This window comes from Aethalodelphis obliquidens, unplaced genomic scaffold, assembly GCF_003676395.1.
Source record: "Aethalodelphis obliquidens isolate GAN/ISIS:26980383/991018 unplaced genomic scaffold, ASM367639v1 scaffold13, whole genome shotgun sequence".
Lineage (NCBI taxonomy): Eukaryota > Metazoa > Chordata > Mammalia > Artiodactyla > Delphinidae > Aethalodelphis > Aethalodelphis obliquidens.
In genome coordinates, this window is record NW_020837957.1 from 24,919,036 (window position 1) to 24,944,625 (window position 25,590).

General features: G+C 34.9%; 1 protein-coding gene across 4 annotated transcripts in view; it reads left to right on the top strand.

The window, feature by feature from the left end:
* PKN2 (protein kinase N2) overlaps window positions 1-25,590 on the top strand; it is a 148,168-nt gene that overhangs the window by 44,700 nt on the left and 77,878 nt on the right. For all 4 annotated transcript variants that reach the window (XM_027114253.1, XM_027114256.1, XM_027114254.1 and 1 more), the window contains 4 exons: window positions 11,441-11,595; window positions 18,500-18,617; window positions 18,967-19,112; window positions 19,203-19,416. In XM_027114253.1, the coding sequence (XP_026970054.1) occupies window positions 11,441-11,595; window positions 18,500-18,617; window positions 18,967-19,112; window positions 19,203-19,416 (633 nt within the window). The remainder of the gene's footprint in view (window positions 1-11,440; window positions 11,596-18,499; window positions 18,618-18,966; window positions 19,113-19,202; window positions 19,417-25,590) is intronic.

A 25,590-nucleotide genomic window follows, 5' to 3' on the forward strand; every position in this document is an offset into this window, starting at 1 on the left:
AAACTCAAAATGGATTAAAGACCTAAATGTAAGACCAGACACTGTAAAACTCTTAGAGTAAAACACTCTTTGACATAAACCACAGCAAGATCTTTTTTGACCCACCTCCTAGAGTAATGAAACTAAAAACAAAAATAAACAAATAGGACCTAATTAAACTTGAAAGCTTTTGCATAGCAAAGGAAACCATAAACAAAACAAAAAGACAACCCTCAGAATGGGAGAAAATATTTGCAAACGAAGCAACTGACAAAGGATTAATCTCCCAAATATACAAACAGTTCATGGAGCTCAATATCAAAAAAACAAACAACCCAATTAAAAAATGGGCAAAAGACCTAAAGAGATATTTCACCAAGGAAGACATACAGATGGCCAAGAGGCACATGAAAAGATGCTCAACATCACTAATTATTAGAGCGATGCAAATCAAAACTACAGCAAGGTATCACCTCACACCGGTCAGAATGGCCATCATCAAAAAAGCTACAAACAATAAATGCTGGAGAGGGTGTGGAGGAAAGGGAACCCTCTTGCACTGCTGGTGGGAATGTAATTGATACAGCCACTATGGAGAACAGTATGGAGCTTCCTTAAAAAACTAAAAATAGAACTACCATATGACCCAGCAATCCCACTACTGGGCATATACCCCAAGAAAACCATAATTCAAAAGGACACATGTACCCCAATGTTCATTGCAGCACTATTTACAATAGCCATGACATGGAAGCAACCTAAATGTCCATTGACAGATGAATGGATAAAGAAGATGTGGTACATATATACAATGGAATATTACTCAGCCATGAAAAGGAACGAAACTGGGTCATTTGTAGAGATGTGGATGGACCTAGAGTCTGTCATACAGAGTGAAGTAAGCCAGAAAGAGAAAAACAAATATCGTATATTAATGCATATTTGTGGAATCTAGCAAAATGGTACAGATGAACGTATTTGCAGGGCGGGAATAGAGATGTAGATGTAGAGAACAGACATGTGGACACGGGGGGTGGGGGAAGGGGAGTGTGGGACAAATTGGGAGATTATGATTGACATATATACACTACCATGTGTAAAATAGGTAGTGGAAACCTGTATAGCACAGGGCACTCAGCTTGGTGCTGTGTGATAACCTAGATGGGTGGCCTGGGGGAGGGGGAGCAGTGGCAGGGAGGTCCAAGAGGGAGGGAATATAGATATACATATAGCTGATTCACTTCATTGTACAGCAGAAACTAACACAACATTATAAAGCAGTTATACTCCAATAAAAAAGAAAAGAAAAAAATCTTCATTATATAAAAAGCCAGTTTTAGGCACAACACTGTAAATCAACTATACTTCAATAAAATAAATTTTTTTAAAAATATAATGTAACATATATAGGCAGTTCTGAAATTTTAATGCCTAGGTTGCTTATTTTACCTTAAATAAAAACACTACAACCCATAATCTTATCCGTGCTATTTTTGTAAAATACTAAGAAAGCTTAACCAAAGGTTGTGTTAGTTATAAAATATTTCAGCAAAATTAGTTTAGTTGGTGACATCTGACATAGGTCATCCTGAGTACACAAAATAACTGATTTAAGAATCCATTAATAATTAGTGAGCATTTATTATAATCTGAGCAGTTTCCAGATGACTATATAAGGTAAGCATATCTGTTTAAACAAGAAAGATGGATTTGGGGGGAAATATAAACAGTTAATATAATTGTAACACATGTCAAGAATCTGGAGCAGCTTTTTTAAAAAATATCTGTTTGTAAGTACTAAGTGAAAACCAAAATGTTGACCAGTGAACAGTAACTACGAGACTTAGAGATGGACGTTTGTGGAGATAGTTAAATAGTAAGATAGTGCGTCAGCATACTCATACTACTACCTTTATTAATTTAGATTTGGCTAGATTTACTTCAGTTATATTTCCTCTTATTTTTTTGTGAATGAAATAAATAGCCTTGTTCCATAAACAGACATTCTGGCTGTACAGGTACCACTTTATGAATATTGAGCATTGGGAATCAGCTGGGTATAAACTAAAGAACAAAGTTTCTATAATCCAAGGTCTTATCCCAGCTGGATCGTTACGTAGTTATGTGTTTGTATATCACTTGCAACCCCTCCAGGCCTTGTTTTTCTCGTTCATAAAACAGAGAATAGAGACTGTATATGCTCTCTCTATGGTGTTTTGTGAACAAGGGTTTTAATAGCTTGAGGAAAGGTCAAGTATGAGGCGTTTAAGCTTTTCTAATTCTGAACATGAAACCTCTGGATGTAGGTAAAATCTGAGGAAGCTTTCCTGGGGCTAGGAAGTAAAGATTCAAGGTCAATTACGGTACTAACCTCCACGAGAATGAAGTAACCAGTTTAAGGCTAAACCTTATTTAGGAGCCTTCTAAGGATCGGGACTGCTCCTGTTTTCTAGAACTCTTAACTCATTTTGGAAGCCAATTGCTCAGTTGTGGATTTAGAGAAAATACAAAATACCAGAAACAGCATATCTGTTGCTTACACATTGTTGGGAAAACTACTAACAAATTCAGTTTTTACTCATCATTCTAGCCTTGGAAAATCTCATCCCTGAGGAGATTTTAACCACGTTGTATTTTCTGCTGACTTTCAAAGTGGTATTTCAAACCAAAATGGATTTTCTGGGCTTCATCTCATAATTTACAGCCTTATAACCTTATGGATATTGCCTGAATATAGGTATTATTATCCTGTTGGCTTTGCCTCTTACCATGTTTAAAGTTGAACTCTTCCTTCCTGGGACACTGCCTCTAAATCTTTCCCTTTTGTTTTCTGTCCTGTTAATGGCATGACCCCTATAATCTGTAACTAAAATCTGACTTTTACTGTAGATGTCTGTCTTTCTTTACTTTCACTGTCCAGTGTAAGTCAAGTCACCAAGCCCTATAGATTCTACCTCTGACATAGGTCTCAAATCTGTATCTCTTCTCCATCCTTACTGCTAAAGCCTGCAAGTTAAGTATTTCTCTAATCCAACCTAAACACTACTACCAATATTTTTTACTTAGTATTCAGAATTGATCCTGTTACTTTCTTGCTTTAAACCTTTCAGTGGCTCTCCATTCCCTACAGAATACAGTACAAATTAATAGCATTACAGAGATGCCCTTCATATAATCTGGCCTCTGCTAATAACTTCAATTTCTGATTGAAATTGTTCCTCCCAAATCTAATTTTCCCATCTTTCTTCGTACCATTTATGTTTGCTCTTTTTTTATCTTTCTACACGTGTGTGTGTATGTGTGTGTGTGTGTGTGTGTGTGTGTGTGTGTGTAGATTGGCAAATCTAGGTGGTGGGTTTATGGGTGCTCACTATACCATTCTATCATCTTCTCAGTATATTTGAAAATGTTCATATATACACACATACACTGTTGCATGAATAGACACACATACCCATTTATATAGGTACATAGAGGTTGTACCTGACTCTAAGCCCTTTGAGAAAAGGAATTTTTTTCTCAAGTCCTTTGCACAATACCTGAATATGTATGATGTAACCAGTTCCCTGCGTTAAATTCCCTTTGTTCAAAATATCTAGTGTGGTTTCTGTTTGTCAACTAGACTGAATGGTATACCTTCTTTACATACCATATAACAAACTTAGAATACTTTAATTTCAATCTACCTAACTCCAGTTGACCTAAGTGCTGTCATTGTTCATATTCTAGTTCTATCATTTTATCTTCAGTTCCACAAGTTACATTAATTATTATTGTTTTATATAGTCATTGTTGGTTTATAATTACCCACGTGTTTATCATTTTCTTTGTTCAACATTTCTTCATGCTTCTCAGGCCTTCCTTCATCTTGTTTCTTTTTCTTCCTAAAGGTGTAGACTTTAGAAAGATATTTCCCCGGGTATATCATTCTAGGTTGACATTTATTTTCTCTCAGTACCTGGAAACTATTATTTTATGTCTTCTGGATTCCCCTGTTGTTTTTGAGGGGGCAGTTACTGATCTAATGGTTAAACTATGCAGATATTCTGCCTTTTCTCCCTAGCTGTTTTTAAGAAACTTTTTCTGCAGTGTTCTGCTGAATGGTATAGATTTCTTTTCATTTGATCTGCTTGGGATATGTTGGGCTTCCTGGATCTGAGATTTGTGTATTTCATTGATTGTGGGAAGTGCTTAGCGCCTATCTTGTTGAATGTTGCATGTCTTGTATTCCCTCTTCTCTTTCATTTTGGAACTCCAGTTAGATGCATGATAATTTCTTCAAGTCTATCTCCATTTCTCTAATTCTTTCCATGTGTCCAGTTTGCTCTTGACCAAGTATATTGTATTTCTAATTTCTGTTTTGTGTATGTATTTTATATATATATATATATACTTACTACTACAAGTTCTGTTTTGTTAATCTTGGTAATTTTTGATAGTCTCTTGTTTTAGTCATTCTTTTGATGCCTTTCTATTTAATTTTACCTATAAAATGTACTTTTTCACATTTTGTGTGAGGTAATGACAACAAATGAAATCTTTACTGTGCTACTCCTGTAGGTTTTTTCTAACTCACGATGAATTTTTTTTCTGCCGGAACTTTGTGATTTCTAGTTATGGGACCATTTTCATTGGAACTTTATCTGTGGGAATTATTTTAGGTCTGGATTTAAAGTGCTTTCTTTCAAAGAGGACTTGCATTTGTTTCTGTAAGATGCCTGAAAGCATTATCAACCTGAGGTCAATTAAAATAAAATTTATGATTAATTTTTGGGGGGGCACATAGATAGTATGATTTCCTGCCTCAAACCTGTATGAGAGCAGTAAGAATTTTTTTTTTAAAGAATATCCATTTCCCCTCCCCACCAGTCACCCCAAGCCAAAAGCAAGTCAACAAATAATTCACCTGTTATGGATGACAACTTTTTAGGTTCCTGTCTTTAATCATGTTTTTCCTGATCTGACTGCCTACTTTCTAAGAGTCCTTGGGCCTTTTCTTGGGCTCTTATTAAAATCCAAGCTTTACTTCATCAGGATGATGAGAGCCTAATAAGTCTCTTTTGTTCAGAAAAGCAAAAACATTCTCAGAAGCACAAAGGTACAAATGTCTACTTATATCTGTCCCGGGATTGTGTCACATGCACCATGCATTCACTGCCTTCTCCCTATCCCCCAAATGCAAGTAAGTCTGAGAAATCTTGTTTTTTTGTTTTCTTTGTCCCCTTAACCTGCTCTTAATTTAAGCAAGAGAGAAGGAGATTGCACATGGAGTATTAAGTTAGTCAACCCACCATTTTAGGTACTTAAAGATTGCAAATATCTTCTGACTCTATAACTTATTTGAGGTGCCTTGTAGCACCTTGATTTTTATAGGTAATTGTTATCTCTTGAGTTATTTTTGTAGAATTATAATTTCCTAGGATGTCCTCCAAAGACAAAGATATCACGAAAAAAGAAAATTACAGGCCAATATCACTGATGAACATAGATGCCAAAATTCTCAACAAAATACTAGCAAACCAAATCTAACAGTACATTAAAAGAATCATACACCATGATCAAGTGGGATTTATCCTAGGTATGCAAGGATTTTTCAATATCCACAGATCAATCAGTGTGATACACAGTATTAACAAATTGAAGAATAAAAACCATATGATCAGGGGCTTCACTGGTGGCTCAGTGGTTGGGGGTCCGCCTGCCGATGTGGGGGGCCCGGGTTCGTGACCCGGTCTGGGAGGGTCCCGCGTGCCACGGAGCAGCTGGGCCCGTGGGCCGTGGCCGCTGGGCCTGCACGTCCGGAGCCTGTGATCCGCAGCGGTGAGAGGCCTGCGTACCGCAAAAAAAAAAAAAACGAAAAAAACCCCATATGATCATCTCAATAGATGCAGAAAAAGCTTTTGATAAAATTCAACATCTATTATGATAAAAAAAAACTCTCCAGAAAATGAGGATAGAGGGACCATACTTAAACATAATAAAGGCCATATATGACAGTCCCACAGCTAACATCATGCTCAACAGTGATAAGCTGAAAGCATTTCCTCCAAGATCAGGAACAAGGCAGGAATGCCCATTCTTACCACTTTTATTCAACATAATTTTTAGGAAGTTCTAGCCATAGCAATCAGAGAAAAAAAAGAAAAAGGAATCCAAATTGGAAAGGAAGAAGCAAAACTCACTTTTTGCAGCTGACATGGTGCTATACATAGAAAATCCTAAAGATGCCACCAGAAAACTACTAGAGCTCATCCATGAATTTGGTAAAGTTGCAGGATACAAAATTAACATACAGAGAGATCTGTTGCATTTCTATACATTCACAGTGAACTATCAGAAAGAGAATTAAGGAAACAATCTGTTTACTATTGCATCAAAAAGAACTAAATATCTACAAATAAACCTAACGAAGGAGGCAAAAGAACTGTACTCCAAAAACTAAAGACTGTTGAATGAAATTGAAGATGATGCAAACAGAAAGATACATGGTGTTCTTGGATTGGAAGAATCAATATTGTTAAAATGACCATGTTAGCCAAGGCAATCTACAGATTCAGTACAATCCCTATCAAAATACCAATAGCATTTTTCACAGAGCTAGAACAAATAATTTTAGAATTTATTATGGAAACACAAAAGACCCCGAATAGCCAAAACAATCTTGACAAAGAACAACAGAGCTGGAGGAATCAAGCTCCCTGACTTCAGACTATACTACAAAGCTACAGTAATCAAAACAGTATGGTACTGGCACAAAAACAGACAATAGATCAAGGGAACAGGATAGAAAGCCCAGAAATAAACCCATGAACTTACGGTCAATTAATCTATGACAAAGGAGGCAAGAATATACAATGGGGAAAAGACAGTCTCTTCAATAAGTGGTGCTGGGAAAACTGGACAGCTACATGCAAAAGAATGAAATTAGGATGTTCTCTAACACCATATACAAAAATAAACTCCAAATGGATTAAAGGCCTAAATGTAAGTCCAAAAACCTTAAAACTCCTACAAGAAAACAGAGGCAGAACACTCTGACATAAATCACAGCAGTTATTTTTTGGATCCTTCTCCTAAAATAAAGGAAATAAAAGCAAAATTAAACAAATGGAGCCTAACTAAAAAGCTTTTGCACAGCAAAGGAAACCATTGACAAAACGAAAAGACAACCTACTGAATGGGAGAAAATATTTGCAAATGATATGACCCAATGAAGGATTCATACCCAATATATGTAAACAGCTCATGCAACTCAACATTAAAAATAAATAAATAAATAAATAATGGGCAGAAGAACTGAATAGACATTTTACCAAAGAGAAAATACAGATGGCCAACAGGCATATGAAAAGATGCTCAACATTGCTAATCATCAGGGAAATGCAAACCAAAATCACAAAGAGGTATCACCTTACAGCTGTCAGAATGGCTATCATCAAAAAGTTACAAAAAACAAATGTTGGCGAGGAGGTAGAGAAAAGGGAAGCCTTATACACTGTTGGTGGGAATGTAAATTGGTGCAAACTGTATGGAGGTTTCTCAAAAAACTAAAAATAGAAATACATATGAACCAGTAATTCCACTCCTGGGTATATATCTGAAAAAAACAAAAACACCAAAAAGATGAATGCACCCCAATGTTCATAGCAGCATTGTTTACAATAGCCAAAGTATGGCTACAACCTAAGTGTCTATCCACAGATAAATGGATAAAGAAGCTGTGATATATATATACATATGATGGAATACTACTTAGTCATAAAAATGGCCAACAGAATTTTGCCACTTGCAGCAACATGGATGGATTTGGAGGGCATTATGCTAAGTGAAGTAAGTCAGACAGAAAGATAAATACTGTATGATATTGCTTATATGTGGAATCTAAAAAATATGATAAGTGAATATAACATAAAAGAAGTAGACTCACTGATACAGAGAATAAACTAGTGGTTACCAGTGAGGAGAGGGAAGGTGGGAGAGACAATATAGGTGTGGGGGAGTGGAAGGTACAAACTGTTGGTGTAAGACTCAAGGATGTATTGTACAACACCAGTAATAGCCAGTATTTTGTAATAACTGTAAATGGAAAGTAACCTTTAAAAATTGTATTAAAATTTTTAAAAATTAAAAAAAAATGGAAGGAAGAAAAATAGTTTGAAAGGGAAAATAGGTGAAATCTAAGGAAGACAGCAAAGTGTTTCTCTAATCTCTAAATGAGTAAAAAGTGGTCTTTATAAAACAAGACATTTCTAAAGTTAAATTTCTGGCTTGGCATATACTTTTGTGACCGTTGCAAATTACTTAACCTCTCTGAGTTTACTTTCTTATTTCTAAAATAAGGTTATGCTACAAACCATTGTTAGTTCCTTTGAAGATTAGATGGCAGAAATAGCTGCTTAACTGAGCCCTGACATGTAATTTTATTGAGCCCTACACTTTAGCCTAAGCACTGTACAGGATTTATCTTCACAGTAACCCCAAATTTGTGGTTAGATAACTATAACACATATTAAGTAAGTATCTGATCAAGATCACACGAATAAGTAACAGTCACAGGATTTTAACCCAGACATTCTGACCTCAAGAGCCCAGACTCTTAACCGTTGTGTTATTTCTTATGTTCTTAAAATTCTTATTGAAACTGAAAGTATACTTTTCCACGAAAACAGTGTTAGATATTATAATATTACGAATTCACAGACCGATAGAATCAGTGGGTATTTCAGTGTCTTGGACAACCTTCTTTAATGTGCAAGAATTTCTTATATAGTATCTTTAATGGTTTGTAATCTAGCTTCTATATAAATGCTTCCAGAGACAAGGGATTTTATTACATTTTTTAAGGTAAACCATTTAACTTTATAAGGAATTTCTCTTTGTCCTGGGATGAAATTTTTGCACTCACTACATTTACCCTTTGGTTCTAATTCTCTGCCCTGTGAGGAGATAGTAAGAAGACAGCTTCTTTTATGGACAGTTGTTTAAATGTTTAGGCAAGAATCATTTCTCTTACCCTAGGCTAAACACCATCAAGTATTTTACAGACAACAAATTTCCATACTTTTCTCAGCTGAGGTCCTTCTACTCTGAATGCATTCCAGTTCTTTTTAAAAATGTGCTTGCTATAAATTAACTTTATGTACCAAATTTTGTATAATTTCAGTTTCTTCCAAGAGTCTTGTATCATTTATGTTAAAAAAAAAAAGCAGGAAGTGGGGGAGAAAACCTATCTGTTCACAGATCTGAATGCACTTTTCAGTCATTGCTATAAATGTGCACTTCATTTATGGACTCAACAGAGATATACTTGACACTTGTACACTGACTAGTACTAGTTACTGTTTACTGGATATTTACTATGCACCATGGCCTTTTCTAACCTCTTTATACATAAATTATTTAGTCACAATAATCCTGTGAGGTAGATGTTATTTTCACTATTTAACAGATGAGAAAAATGAGGCACAGAGCTGTTAAGTAATTTATCCCATATCACATGGTTTGTACTAAATCTCAGTGCCAAAACTGAGATTCAGACTTAGGCACAGCCAGTAGAGAGAGAAAGAGAGAGAGAGAGAGAGAGTGTGTGTGTATTTATTTATGTCTTAGTTTAGGCTGCTTTAACAAAATACCATAGACAGATGGCTTAAACAACAGAAATTTATTTCTCATAGTTCTGGAGGCTGAGAACTCTGAGATTAAGGTGCCAACATGGTCAGAGTTATGGTGATGGCCCTCTTCCTGGTGTGTAGACAGTGTCTTCTCACCATATCCTTACATAACAGGGAGACTGCCCTTATGACCTAATTACCTCCCAAAGGCCTCACCTCCAAGTATCCTCACGTAAGAGCTTCAATGTGTGAATTTTGGGGGTACACAAACATTCCGACCATAGCAATATGTTAAGTAGTTCTTTTGTGTGCCTGATCTGAAAGCTTGTCTACCTTTTATAGTAGTTTTCTTTAAGCATATGTCAACTTATAAAAATCAACTTTTGGAGCAGCTCATTTGTAATTTGGGAATTCAGTAGCAATAGAAACCTTTCTTGAATTTGAATCCTAGTTAATAACTGTAACTTCCTGATATGTAAAGTGTGGATAATATCTGTCTCAAAATGTTATTTTAAGGATTAATAAGCATACATACACATTTGTGTGTGTGTATAATTATACTGTTATATATGTAAGTATACACACATACACACAGTGTTTAGTATAGCTGTTTACAAGGCTTTTAAATGGCAAAGAGGCAGCATAGCACAGCAGTTATTAAGCTAGACTTTGGAACAGAACTGACTTACTACCTGTATGACTTTGGGCAAGTTTCTTAACTTCCCTGTGCTCTAGTTTTCTTTTCAGTAATATAGGTGTAATACTTGTTTCAGGGTTGTTATGAGGATTAATGAGTCAATAAAGCCCTTAGATCAGGACTTAGACCTTGTAAAGTAGTATGTAAATGATAAAATAATATTATTTTATATCAGTATCTAACATAGCATCTGTATTTTTGTAAGTTAATTAACAAATTATGTTCAAATGTTTTTGAACTAGTGACTTTTTTTTAAAGAAGTATAAAACCAAATATGAAACATATTTATTAAAATTGGTTAGTCACACCATCTTTTATTAGAGAGAGAAGGGAACCCTGAAGCACAAAGGTTAAATGACTTGCAGTTTAAGCAGTTTTCTGGTGATTACCAAGCTACTTATAACTAAACCAGGTCTATTACCCTAGTCTTGTAGCTTTATTTATTTATTTATTTTTTTAATCTAGAGACCTGGTGTGGATAAAACACAAAATAACTTCAATATGAAGAAATTTAGTTATGTGGTAGAATTATTAGATGTGTTTCAACACTGATGAATTACTGAGAATAGTGTTCTATTTTGAAGTTTTTGTTTTTGTTTCAAAATAGAAGCACCATGGTATGCTTTATGAAAAGCAGTGGACTATACCCCCTACCATCATAGTAGAAAGCAAAATGTGAAGACTTTTATGCATACACTTAGATTATTTTCATTAATGCTAGCATTATATTTGAAGTACCCTTAGTCCTATTTATAGGTAATTATTTTAGTATAATTTGTATAATTTTGAGTATGCTTTGTTCTCTAATCAATCAGGTAATAAGTAGGGAATTTAGTTTAATTCTTAAATACGCTAGTCAAATTGATTTGATTTAATTTTAAAGAAATTGTGTTAGAAAAACTTTGGACAATGATCTAACTCAGCTTCAGACTCAATGTAGTCACTTCTGCAGTATTCCTGGCAGATAGTTCTACAACTCTACTTGAATATTTTCTTGACTTGAATTCTTGTATTTTCTGTAAGCATAAGGAGATTCCATTTAAGTGACTTCAAGCTCATCTCAAACCTTGTAATTCTTTGAAAATATTAACTTCCAATTTTAAGCAGCAATTGGTCCTAGTAAATAATTTTTAATATACTATTTAACTTACAGATTGCCCAAGGACTCCAGATACTCCCAGTAGTGACCCTCGTTGTTCCACCAGCAATAATAGACTGATGGCCTTACAAAAACAATTGGATATAGAACTTAAAGTAAAGCAAGGTGCAGAGAATATGATACAGATGTATTCAAATGGATCTTCAAAGGTAAGTACAGTAAATAAATGTAAGTGTGTATACAGTCAACCCTTGTTATTCACCGATTCCACATGTGTGAATTAACCTACCTGATAAAATTTATTTGAAACCCAACATCAGTACTTGTGGTACTTTCACAGTCATTTGTGGGCAATGCACAGAGGGGTAAAAAATTTGAGTTATCTGATGTGAACGTTCACAGCTTATGTTGAACAAGATGATACTCTTCTTGTTTAAGCTCTTATGCTGTAAACAAGTATCCTTTTCATCGCCTATTTAGTACCACATTTTTTCCTTTTTTCTGCTTTTCATGATTTTGCTGTTTAAACACTGTATTAGGATTTCTGAGATCATTTTAGCCTCCAAATCTGTGTATTGACAATACAACAAATTGGAAACAAAAGATTTCTAAAATATTATTTTTAAAATTATTTCTACCAAAATCAATCAATAAAAAATTTTTAAGTAAAATTGTGAGTAAAGGGTACACAGGAACTCTCTACTCTCCACAGAAAACTACAACTTTCTGTAAATCTAAAATTATTCTAAAACAAAAAATTTATTTAAAAACGTTTTGGCTATAATGAGTTTTCCATCACTACATACAGATCTTTAAGAAAGGACAAATGAAAAGAGAAGACGTTCTGTCATTAATGATTGTTTGGACTAGATCTTTGGGTTCTCAGGGAATCTGGTATGGGCATGTAACTCCTAATTAAAAACCAGTGTTACGGGGAACACTTGTTACTAATAGGAATGTGTCCTTTTTCTGAGATACAATGTGGAAGAGAAAATGATAGGAACAACTGAACCGGATTAACATGAAGGTCCTTTCCAATCTAAGGTTCTATAGTTTTATAATTTGCAAAACGTCTTAGAAAGGTTGATTTATTATAAAATCCACCATTCTACTTTCAACTCATTTATCTTAAAGATTTTTGCCTCTGCAAATCAGTTTCTTCCATATTTTAATAGATCTTAAGTAATTTCAGAATAAAAGTTTTAGGTATTTCTTTTTGTTTTTTAAGTTTAGGAAGAATTTGAAATTGGGGGGAGTGGAGGGGACAGTAGGAATCTTTGCTTGGAGACAAGTACCCTATGTACCCATTCAGATGAAATTTGTGAAGATGCTGAAAAGAGAGAAATGTGTATATGTATAAGATTTTTTTAACCTTATTTATGAAAATTAGTTCAATTGTATGCCATATTTCAAAATAATTTCTAAATTATTTTTAGAGAAATGTATTTATTCCTACTTGGTGTATTACTTACATGATCCGATACTTGATAGTATACTACTTCACTAACTTTGAACATTTATTATGGGACTTCAATAACTTTGAACATTTGTTATGGGATGGTAGAGTTGGTTTTTCTATTGTTTTTAATATTGACCTTTAGTTTGGGGTTTTTTTTTTTTTCATTTTTATCAGATGTTATTTTGGGCTTTTTTTCTTTTTTTAAGGCAAATACTGTGTTCTTGGAACTGTGAATGCACCATATTATGCTGAGTGTTTTAAAATTAAAACACCTCTGGAGTAAGGTTTTTTAACCTACGGTTGCTGGATTAGATTGAGAGGTTCATGAATCCTTTGAAGTTATAGGAAAAGTGAGTGTGTATATTGATAAATGGATGAATAAGAGGGCCATAGGTTTCACTGTATTCTCAAAGTGGTCTGTAACCAACACCCCCACTTCCCAAATTTAACAGGTTTATGGATGTATTAAAAGGGAAATAGATAACTTACAATAACCACAAGTCCAAAATAAACAGGGCTACTAGTAAGCCTGCTAAAACAAATAGATAAGTTCCAGTAGCCTTTTATTTTTAATTAGGAGATCCATTAATTTGAGAAGGGGTCAAGTGGAGGTCCAGAGCATATTAACAGCTGCTATAGTCTCTGAGGTAGGCCTGCCAGTTATTCTTGTCGAGATTTGGTGGTAACTGTTTCATTTCTCATCTTTAAACTTCTCATAGGATCAAAGTATATCTTTATGAGAATAGGGAAAGTTGTACATTGAAGTTATGTAGAATATTAATTTAGTCATTACATAGTTAACAGTTTGATAACTATTATGTTGGGCTCTGGAGTATGAATATTATAAAAGTAGTGTCTTATACGTAGTAGGTACTCAACAGATAATATCCTGCTTTCAAGAGACACACTACCTAAAAAGCAGATCTCATGTATAAATAACTACAATATATAATAGTGGTATGTTCAAGTTACTTAGAAGCACAGTGGAGAAGAATCACTTAACTATCAGAAGAAATAATTAAAGTCTTAGTATAAGACTTGAAGGATGATTTAGAGTTTAAGAAGGAATTACTTTCTAGGGATAGTGATGTGGGTAAGCCCAGTATATACAGGGTAAGGAACTGTGGGATAGAGTGGCTTGCTCTAAGGATGTGCTTTCGTATGGCAATTTCTTATCTGACATACCTGAGGGTAGGTAGGATGCACTTCTAATGGTAACAGTCATCAACTGTAGCAGTTATTTTCAATGAAAGGCCATGCCCTACTGGGGTAACATCTGAATCTGCAGAAAGACACCTTTTATTTGGGAAAAGTCCTTCAGATGAATCCAACAGGACTTTTTCTGTTCCCCACCAGAAGAGCTTTAAGCACATGAAGTATAGTGAGAGGTGTAGCATAATGAAAGACAAACCAGATTATAAAGTACTTTGTACAAAATTAAGCAGTTGAGATTCTATCTTAGAAGGTGTAGGGAGTTGCTGAAAGACTTTTAGCAAAGAAAATACACGATCAGATTTACAGTTTAGAAAGTTCACATCCATCTTCCTCAGACTTGAAGAATTAATTAGAGAGGGTCAAGTCTACAGGCAGCAAGTTTAAGGAGGCTTCTGTGGTAGTCCAGGTTAAACATGCTTAATGCCTTTTGTAACAGCAATGAAAGCAAAGAAGAGAGAGTCAAGCAGTTTTGGTAGAATAAATGTGTGGTGTCTGGATATGAGGAAGAAGGAAGAATTGAAGATGGTTCTTAGATTGGTTATGTGAACAGACTGATGAATGGTGGTACCCTTCACAATGATAGGTAATTCATAATGGGGAGCAAATTTAGTGATAGGTATGATTAACTCAGCTTGGCAGTAGATAGTCCTCTTCAGAACTCTGGTTATTGGATTCTGTATGATAAAATTATTACCCCTGAACATTTTATAGCCAAAGTTGTCTTTTCAAAAGTTAAGTCAGATATTTTCACACGCTTGTTCAAAACCCTCCAGTGGCTTTCTAGCTATTTTAGAACAAAATCCAGAGTCCTTACTGTGATTCTGCAAGTTCATACATGATTTACCCCTGGCTAACTTCCAATCTTATCTTCCAAAACTCTTTCATTCTCTCTCATTACCCTCTAGCCATATTGACTACTTTGCTATCTTTTGGACATACCAAGGACACTTTTACCTCAGGGCCTTTGCATTTACTGTCTCTGCCTAGATAGCTCTTCTCCCAAGTACTTTCATGGCTTTCTCTCTCACTTCATTACAATCTCTACTCAGATGCTGCCACTTCAGCAAGCTCTTCATTACTATCCTATGTAAAATAGCAACCCATGTCTTTCCTTATCCCTTTCACTGCATTACCACTACCTGAAATAACAATCAATTTCTTTATCATCTATTTTCAACATTAGAATGTAAATTTCATGGCTAAGTAGTACCACTGGTTTTCAGAATAATCTCTGAGGAGTTGATAAGACATGCTGAAGAAATGTTTCCTGTTCATATATTCATATGACAAACTAAGCTATTTATTAATATCTGGGGTTCTTTCTAGCCTCTATCACTTTTTTTTTTCTTTTTTTAAATGCTTCCAAGTCTTTTCTTTTTCCTCATTTGAAAGTACTGGACCATCTGTCTAGGCCTCCCTTTCTCAGATCTTCCAAAATTGACATATTCCAGTCTTAACCTATATTAAAAGCTCACAAAATTTTTCTGGATTCCGTCCACTAAAACTGATCCCATCTTCCTGTGAATTTTTCTGTGACTACTTTTAACATTCTGTTACATATAATAATATCTGTATCTCTTCAAACTATAAGTTTTATAGGGTAGCATTCTAACTGATTAATCTTTGTATTTTTACTGGATGTGGCAACATTTAATTCATGCAAAGTAAGCCATAAATATGTAATGGAAAAATAAAGATAATTGGTTTATTTATTTCTGAAAGCTGTGTGTATAGTGTAGTTTATTATTTATAATATCACACTATGACTTTTAAAACAAAAAGTTATTTTTTATAAAGTAAAAAAGTATAATTTGAAAATATAAAATGTACTTGATTTTTATTTATAATTGTAAAATATTGTACATTTGAAATATAATTACTTGTAGAATGTAGTATGCTAATTACTAATAGTTAATGACTTTATCTAGTCTGTTAGTTTGAACCATATGAAATTGCTGTTTTTTTAGTTTAGAATCAGATATTGGCATGTTCATGTGGTTCAACCTATATATGTAAAAATCTTCTCATAGTTTTAGCATAAAAGCCAGTATTTCTCTAATATATAAACCAGTTCATATGCTTTGGATCTAGCTTTCCTCTTCAACATATTAGGTGCGCAACACAAAAATCCATTGAATGCCTGAAAACATAAAACTGACAATAAAAATTCATTGAATGCTGGAAAGCATAAGACTGACATGTAGTAACTGTAAATTGCCTGTGATAGGTAATATCCAATGTCAGTTTTAAAAACCTTTATCATACTTTGACATCTATGTACATCTTCCAGAAATATGTGTGGGGAAAAATCATTTACTTTTTAAAATGAAATACAAATGCTTTTCCTTGCACGTTGAATTGAAATAGTTAAGAAGGGCATTTCTAAAGAAGTAAATGACAGAACTACTGTCTTTTCGCATAGTGATAAAATAATAAAAGGAGTAGCTTAATTGAAAAGCATATATAAATATTTATACTTTTACATTAGAACTTCATTGAGATCCTATAATTAATCATTATTTTTATTCCTCTAAAAGAGAACATTTTAATGCCAATCATATGCTAGGCAATATAATTTTAGTTTTATCTAATGCTTACAGAAGCTCTGTATTTTAGAGAATGGTATCCCTGCTTACATAGTTTCTTCAAGAAACCTATTTGTCCCATTAGATTTGTCCCATTAAATTTGAAATACTAACTTTTTCTCTTACTCTAATCTGGTCTCAGAGAAATAGAAAAGTTATTTCATATCTTCAGTTTGATGTTCCTGATACTGGATAACAAGAGGAATTAAAAAGTATTTTTATTTTAAATTTGGAAGGTTAATAGGTATATTCATAAAAGCATATCTAATGAGTCATAGACAAACACCAGATTCAAGCTAATGTTCTTAATGGTAAAGCATAATTTTAAAAAAGTATAGTGTGTGTGTGTGCTTCATGTTGTAAATGAATATTTAAGGGACTTAGTAAACTATTTAAGCCCAACTCAATGTGAAATCCAAATATTTTATTTAATAAAGAACAAAATCTGACCAGAAACTCTCTCCTAAATGAGTGACCATGGGAACAGGAGAGAAATGAAAGAAAAATTCATAAGTTTGCTAATTGCTTTTTCCTCCACTGTATATAACGTGTTTAACTAGTTATATTGGTGTTTAATGTGATATATATCAGCTCACTTTTTTAATGTGTTGTATTGGTGTTTAATGTGATATATTTCAGCTCACTATTTTTTCCTTGTATATATTGTCTCTCCCATCACAAGTATCTCCATCCTCCCCTTAATTCAGTGTCATGATGTACTGTGTGTGTTTGATTTATTGATATGATGCTGCACATCTGATGCTTGTCTCAGCTAGTAGTTTTGAGTCTTCTGGAGAATATAGGTTGATTGTATGCTATTTTATTTCCAGATTAATACTGACTGCCTCAGTGATAAAAGTAGAGATGCTTAAATAATATGCAAATATTGGTCTTTCTTGTGAATAAGTGCTTCCTAACTTGATGCTTAGTTTTATCATTTCTTTTTTGTGGATTGAAGCCTACTAGACTTTGACAACTAATATAACTAAGTAGGAGATGGCATTAACTTCTGTTACTTTTCTCATGAAACGTTTGAAAAAAATTCTGTTAGCTTTCTGTGGTTGCTGTATCAAATTATCAAAAATTTAGTGGCTTAAAACAACACAAATTTATTACATTACAGTTTCATAATTGAGAAGTCCAAAATGGATTTCACGTTCTGGAGGACATAGGAGAAAATTTGTTTCCTTACCCTTTCCATCTTCTAGAGGCTGCCCATATTCCTTAGCTCGTGGCCCTCTTCCTCTGTCTTTGAAGCCAGAAACAGTGGCTCCGGTTCTTCTCATGTGACCTCCTCTTCTGCCTTCCTCTTCTACATTTAAGGACCCTTATGATTACATTGGGTCCATCTGGATAATCCAGGATAACCTCTGTATTTTGAGGTTGGGTGATTAACAACCTCAGTTCCATCTGCTATCTTAATTTCCCTTTCACATGTAAAGTAACATTCACAAGGTTCTGGGGATTGCCACATGGACATCTTTGGGTTGGGTCATTAAATGGTAAGTTTTTTGTGATTCAGTATTACTGGAACTAAACTGGGAGGTAGGACAGTAACATTATTTCACTTATATCAGGACCTTTCTTGAAGTCTTTAGACATGATAGAAGTTTATTCACTATAACTTACTCCCTAACTTTTAACTAATGGAGTTGTTTTTCTTATTTTTCACCCTATCAGTTTGATGCCTTTCAAAATAAATGTATCTACCCCAAGTATATATATTATAGTGCTCACAGTATTCTTTTGACCCTTGTTTTTCACTTGCTGATGTCATTTGATCTTACTTAGAAGTTATAAAAATGGTTTATTTGTCTCTGTAGCTGCTTACCTTTTCAAACTTATTCTTAATAGGATCGGAAACTCCATGGCACAGCTCAACAGCTGCTCCAAGACAGCAAGACAAAAATAGAAGTGATACGAATGCAGATTCTTCAGGCAGTCCAGACCAATGAATTGGCTTTTGATAATGGTGATGGAACAGAGATAAATTGTCATTCTTATTATTATGGGCATGTATAGTGCTAAATAAATTTTAAGGAAAGAAGTGGTGGTTCAAAATTAAGGAGGAGGAGGCATTCTTGAGTTTTTATCTTGAGTTTTTATCTTTGAGTTTTTATCTTTGAGTTTTGATGGCTAAGATGAAAGACTGTATTTTAACATTGTGTCTATTAAGTATTACTTCAGTGTTTATTGACTTTTAAGAACTAACTTTTAATGTTGTAAGAACTTATTTCTTTTTCTTGAGTTTTAATCCCTACGTATTAGAAAGTCAAACAAATGGTTCAATTAAGTTTGTTTTTTTTTTTGTCCCCCTCTAGCCAAACCTGTCATAAGTCCTCTTGAACTTCGGATGGAAGAATTAAGGCATCATTTTAGGATAGAGTTTGCAGTAGCAGAAGGTGCAAAGAATGTAATGAAATTACTTGGCTCAGGAAAAGTAACAGACAGAAAAGCACTTTCAGAAGTAATTTTAAATAAAAATTTTAACTTAATAAATATGTTAGTCAAAGAATATAACTATTTAAATGACACCATTGTCTTTTCCCTGTTTAAGGCTCAAGCAAGATTTAATGAATCAAGTCAGAAGTTGGACCTTTTGAAGTATTCATTAGAGCAAAGATTAAATGAACTTCCCAAAAATCATCCCAAAAGCAGTATTATTATTGAGGAGCTTTCACTTGTTGCATCACCAACACTAAGTCCGCGTCAAAGTATGATATCTACACAAAACCAATACAGTACCCTATCCAAACCAGCAGCACTAACAGGTACGTAGCATATATCATCCTGATTTTTTTTTTATTTTTCGTGCATTTTTTTTTTTTTTTTAAATTTATTTATTTTATTTATTTATTTATGGCTGTGTTGGGTCTTTGTTGCTGTCCGCGGCTTTCTCTAGTTGCGGCGAGTGGGGGCTACTCTTCGTTGCGGTGCACAGACTTCTTGCGGTGGCTTCTCTTGTTGTGCAGCACGGGCTCTAGATGCGTGGGTTTCAGTAGTTGTGGCACATGGGCTCAGTAGTTGTGGCTCGCGGGCTCTAGAGCACAGGCTCAGTAGCTGTGGCACATGGGCTTAGCTGCTCCACAGCATGTGGGATCTTCCCAGACCAGGGATTGAACCTGTATCCGTGCATTGGCAGGCAAATTCTTAACCACTGCGCCACCAGGGAATCCCATTTTTCGTGCATTTTTAATCTACATCTGGTTCTGGTTTAATAAATGAATAAAAATGTGTTTACAGAATTTTTAAATATTGTGGTAAGATACGCATAACAAAATTTATTATTTTAACCATTTTAAAATACACAACTCATAGGCATTTAGTATATCCAAGCTGTTGTATAACTATAACCAGTTTCTAGTTCCAGGGTATTTTCATCACCCCAGAAGGAAACTCAGTACCCATTAAGTAGTCATTCCCGATTCCTCCTTTCCCTTCAACCCCTAGCAATCACTATTGGCTTTCTGTTTCTATAGATTTGTCTATTATAGATGTTTCCTATAAATGGAGTTATATAATTTGTGGCTTTCTGTGTCTGACTTCTTTCACTTTCTGTACTGTTCAAGGTTCTTTCTTCTTGTAACATGTATCAATATTTCATTCCTTTTTATGGCTAAGTAATATTCTGTTTTACAGGTATATATCTGGTTTTATTTATCTGTTTGATGGACATTTGGGTCGTTTCTACCTTTTGACTACTGTGAATAGTGTTTCTATGAATATTTGTGTGCAGGTTTTTGTTTGAACACCTGTTTTCTGTTATTTAGGGAATATACCTAGATGTATAATTACTAGGTCATATGGTAATTTTATGTTTATGTTTTTGAGGGACCATCAAACTGTTGTCCATGGGGGCTGCATCATTTCACATTGACAGGGGTTCCAATTTCTCCACATCCTCAACAACACTTGTTATTTCCCCCCTTTTTTTTTTTTATTATTGCCATCCTACTAGGTCCATTATTGACAGTGAGGTAGCGAAGTTTCCAACTATTTTTGTAGACTTTCCTATTTCTCCTTTCAGCTATGTAAATTTTAGCTTCATATATTTTCAGGCTCTGTTAAGTGCATATATGTTTATAATTTTTATATCTTCTAAATGTATTGACTATTTTATCAAAATATAATATCCTTTTTCTCCTGTAACAATTTTGGATTTAAAGTATTTTGTCTGACGTTAGAGTACCCACTCCAGCTCTCTTTTGGTTGCTGTTTACATGAATATCTTTTTCTATTCATTCTCATTCAGTTGATTGTGTCTTTGGATCTAAAATGAGTCTCTTTTGGACAGCATATAATTGGATCATAGTTTGGGTTTATTTATGTATTTTAATCCATTCTGCCATTCTCTGCCTTTAATTTGAGCCATTTAATCCATATGTGTTTAAGATAATTACTGATAAAGTGTAATGCAATTCTGATGCTGACTCCCCAGAGTTAGGTCAAATTTCATAGGTTCATGGCACAGTCCCCCACAAGACTGTCCTCGTTTCAGACACAAGCTGCCAGGTTGGAGTTTCCCCAAACACTCACACTTCTGACCAACTGGCTGCAAACTCAGGGGTTCCTACTACCACCTCATGCTCAGTAATTCCATAGAACAACTCACAGAACTCAGGAAAGCTCTGTATTTACAGTTACAGTTTTCTTACAAAGGCTACAAATTAGGACCAAAGAAGAGACACTTAGGGAGAGATCTGGCAGGGTACCTAAAGTTTCCTTGCTTTCAGCATGCAGCACCCTCTGAGAACATCAATTTGTGTCCCCAGCCAAGAGTCTTACTTTAGCTGTGAGTATTCAGAATTCTTTTTGTGGCTTTATTACATAGGAGTGATTGAATCATTGGCCACTTTGATTGAAGTCAATCTCCAGCCCCCAACCTTTTTCTGAAAGACCAAAGGTCAGGTTGATATGTGGCTCAAAGCATGAGCCCTTTAACTATGTAGTTGGTCTTTATAGTATAGCCAGCGCCCATTCTGGAACTGTGTATGGGCCTACCGAGAGTCACTTTGTTAGCATAAACCCACATGTGGTCTGAGGAGTCCACCGTGAATAAGAAAGATGCTGCTATTACTAGGGAAATTGCAAGGGTTTAAAAGCTCCCTCTTAAGAACCAGGGAAATAAACCAGCCAAATTCATTATTATAGAACAAAGAAGCTTACATCGGCCGTTTTGCTAATTGTTTTCTGTAAGTCTTAATCTTTATTTTCCTGAATTCTTTTGCTTTCTTTTGTGTTTGATTGACTTTTTCTAGTTTACCTTTTTTATTCTCTCCTTGTTTCCTTTTCTGTGTGTGTGTGTGTGTGTGTGTGTGTGTGTGTGTGTGTGTGTTTCAAATCTTTATTGGAGTATAATTGCTTCACAATACCGTGTTAGTTTCTTTTGCACAACAAAGTGAATCAGCCACATGCATACATGTGTCCCCATATCCCCTCCCTCTTGAGCCTCCCTCCCATCCTCCCTATTCCACCTGTCTAGGTCATTGCAAACCACTGAGTCGATCTCCCTGTGCTATGCTGCTGCTTCCCACCAGCCAACTATTTTACATCCGGTAGTGTATATATGTTGATGCTACTCTCACTTCATCCCAGCTTTGCCCTCCCACCCTATGTCATCAAGTCCATTTTCTATGTCTACCTCTTTATTCTTGCCCTGCAACTAGATTCATCAGTACCATTTTTTTTTCTTTTTAGATTCCATAGATATGCATTAGCATATGTTATTTGTTTTTCTCTTTCTGACTTATTTCACTCTGTATGACAGACTCTAGGTCCATCCACCTCACTACATATAACTCAATTTTGTTTCTTTTTATGGCTGAGTAATACTCCATTATATATATGTGCCTGATCTTCTTTATCCATTCATCTGTTGAGAGACATTTAGGTTGGTTCCATGTCTTGGCTGTTGTAAATAATGCTGCAGTGAACATTGTGGTACATGTCTCTTTTTGAATTATGGTTTTCTCAGGGTATATGTCCAGTAGTGGGATTGCTGTTTCATATGGTACTTTTATTTTTAGTTTCTTAAGGAACCTCCATACTGTTCTCCATAGTGGCTGTATCAATTTACATTCCTACCAACAGTGCAGAAGGGTTCTCTTTTCACCACACCCTTTCCAGCATTTATTGCTTCTAGCTTTTTGTTTGTTTTGTTTTGTTTTGTTTTGTTTGCGGTACACGGGCCTCTCACTGTTGTGGCCTCTCCCATTGCGGATCACAGGCTCTGGACACGCAGGCTCAGTGGCCATGGCTCACAGGCCTAGCCGCTCCGCGGCATGTGGGATCTTCCCAGACCAGGGCACGAACCCATGTCCCCTACATCGGCAGGCAGACTCTCAACCACTGTGCCACCAGGGAAGCCCGCTTCTGGCTTTTTTGATAATGGCCATTCTGACTGGTGGTTGGTGACACCTCATTGTAGTTTTGATTTTCATTTCTCTAATAATTAGTGGTGTTGAGCATCTTTTCATGTGCCTCTTGGCTATCTGTATGTCTTCCGTGGTGAAATATGTATTTAGCTCTTCTGTCCATTTTTTAATTGGATTGTTTGTTTTTTTGATATTGAGCTCCATTAGCTGTTTGTATATTTTGGAGATTAATCCTTTGTCTGTTGTTTCATTTGCAAATATTTCTCCCATTCTGAAGGTTGTCTTTTTGTCTTATTTATGGTTTCCTTTGCTTTGCAAAAGCTTTTAAGTCCCATTTGTTTATTTTTGTTTTTATTTCTTTTTCTCTAGAAGGTGGGTCAAAAAAGATCTTGCTGTGGTTTATGTCAGAGTGTTTTTTTCCCATGTTTTCCTCTAAAAGTTTTATAGTGTCTGGTCTTACATTTAAGTCTTTAATCCACTTTGAGTTTATTTTTGCGTATGGTGTTAGGGAGTGCTCTAATTTCATTCTTTTACATATAGCTGTCCAGTTTTCCCAGCACCACTTATTGAAGAGGCTGTCTTTTTTCCATTGTATGTTCTTGCCTCCTTTGTCATAAATTAGGTGCCCATATGTACGTGGGTTTATCTCTGGGCATTCTATTCTATTCTACCATTGATCTATATTTCTGTTTTTGTGCCAGTACCATAGTGCCTTGGTTACTATAGCTTTGTGCTATAGTTTGAAGTCAGGGAGCCTAATTCCTCCAGTTCCGTTTTTCTTTCTCAAGATTGCTTTGGCTATTCAGGGTCTTTTGTGTTTCCATACGAATTGTAAGATTTTTTGTTCTAATTCTGTGAAGAATGCCCTTGGTAGTTTGCTAGGGATTGTATCGAATCTGTAGATTGCTTTGGGCAGTATAGTCATTTTCACAGTATTGATTTTTCCAGTCCAAGAACATGATATATTTCTCCATCTGTTTGCGTCATCTTTGATTTCTTTCATCAGTGTTTTATAGTTTTCTGAGTACAAGTCTTTCTCCTCCCTAGGCAGGTTTATTCCTAGGTATTTCATTCATTTTGTTTCAGTGGTAAATGGAAGTGTTTCTTTAATTTCTCTTTCTGATTTTTCATTGTTGGTGTATAGGAATGCCAGAGATTTCTGTGCATTAATTTTGTGTTCTGCAACCTTACCAAATTCATTGATTAGTTCTAATAGTTTTCTGGTGGCATCTTTAGGATCTTCTATGTATAGTATCATGTCATCGGCAAATGGTGACAGTTTTACTTCTTCTTTTCCAATTTGTGTTCCTTTTATTTCTTTTTCTTCTCTGATTGCTGTGACTAGGACTTCCAAAACTATGCTGAATAAGAGTGGTGAGAGTGGACATCCTTGTCTTGTTCCTGATCCTAGTGGAAATGCTTTCAGTTTTTCACCATTGAGAATGATGCTTGCTGTGGGTTTGTCATATATGACCTTTATTTTGTTGAGGTACATTCCCCCAATGCCCATTTTCTGGAGAACTTTTATCATAAATGAGTGTTGAATTTTGTCAAAAGCTTTTTGTGCATCCATTGAGATGATCATATGTTTTTTATTCCTTAATTTGTTAATGTGGTGTATAACATTGATTGATTTGCATATATTGAAGAATCCTTGCATCCCTGGGATAAATCCCACTTGATCATGGTGTATGATCCTTTTAATGTGCTGTTGGATTCTTTTTTTTTTTTTTTTTAAGTGGCAGTAAAAAATATATGTGGTCAACATTGTTACTTTCACTTGCAAATAAAAGAGTTGGGATGTATAGAAACCTGTACTTAACTTTTTATCAAGAGTACTTATCATCAAATTACTCCCATCCAGGCTTCTGCAGGTCTGGAATTTTCTTTCCACTGGATAGGAGTATGTGGTGGGAATTCCAGTTAACATTTTTATTAAAAAAAAAAAAAAAAAAAGAATCAGCATAGTCAAGTTGTCTTAGTGTTAAGGATTTCTGTTTGCTAGTATTATGATCATCAGTGATATTGGTCTATAATTTTATTTTTTTGTGATGTCTTTTTCTGGTTTTAGTATCAGGGTGATGGTGGCTTTGTAGAATGAATTTGGGCGTGTTCCTTCCTCTGCAATATTTTGGAAGAGTTTGAGAAGGATCAGTGTTAGCTGTTCTCTAAATGTTTGATAGAATTCACCTGTGAAGCCATCTGGTCCTGGACTGTTGTTTGCTGGAAGATTTTTAATTACGGTTTCAATTTCATTACTTGTGATAGGTCTGTTTATATTTTCTAATTCTTCCTGGTTCAGTCATGGAAAATTGTACCTTCCTAAGAATTTGTCCATTTCTTCGTGGTTGTCCATTTTATTGGCATATAGTTGTTTGTAGTAGTCTCTTATAATCCTTTGTATTTCTGTGGTATCAGTTGTGATTTCTCCTTTTTCATTTCTAATTTTATTGGTTTGTGTCCTCTCTCTTTTTCTTCATGAGTCTGGCTAAGGGTTTATCAATTTTGTTTATCTTCTCAAAGAACCAGCTTTTAGTTTTATTGATTTTTGCTATTGTTTTATTCGTTTCT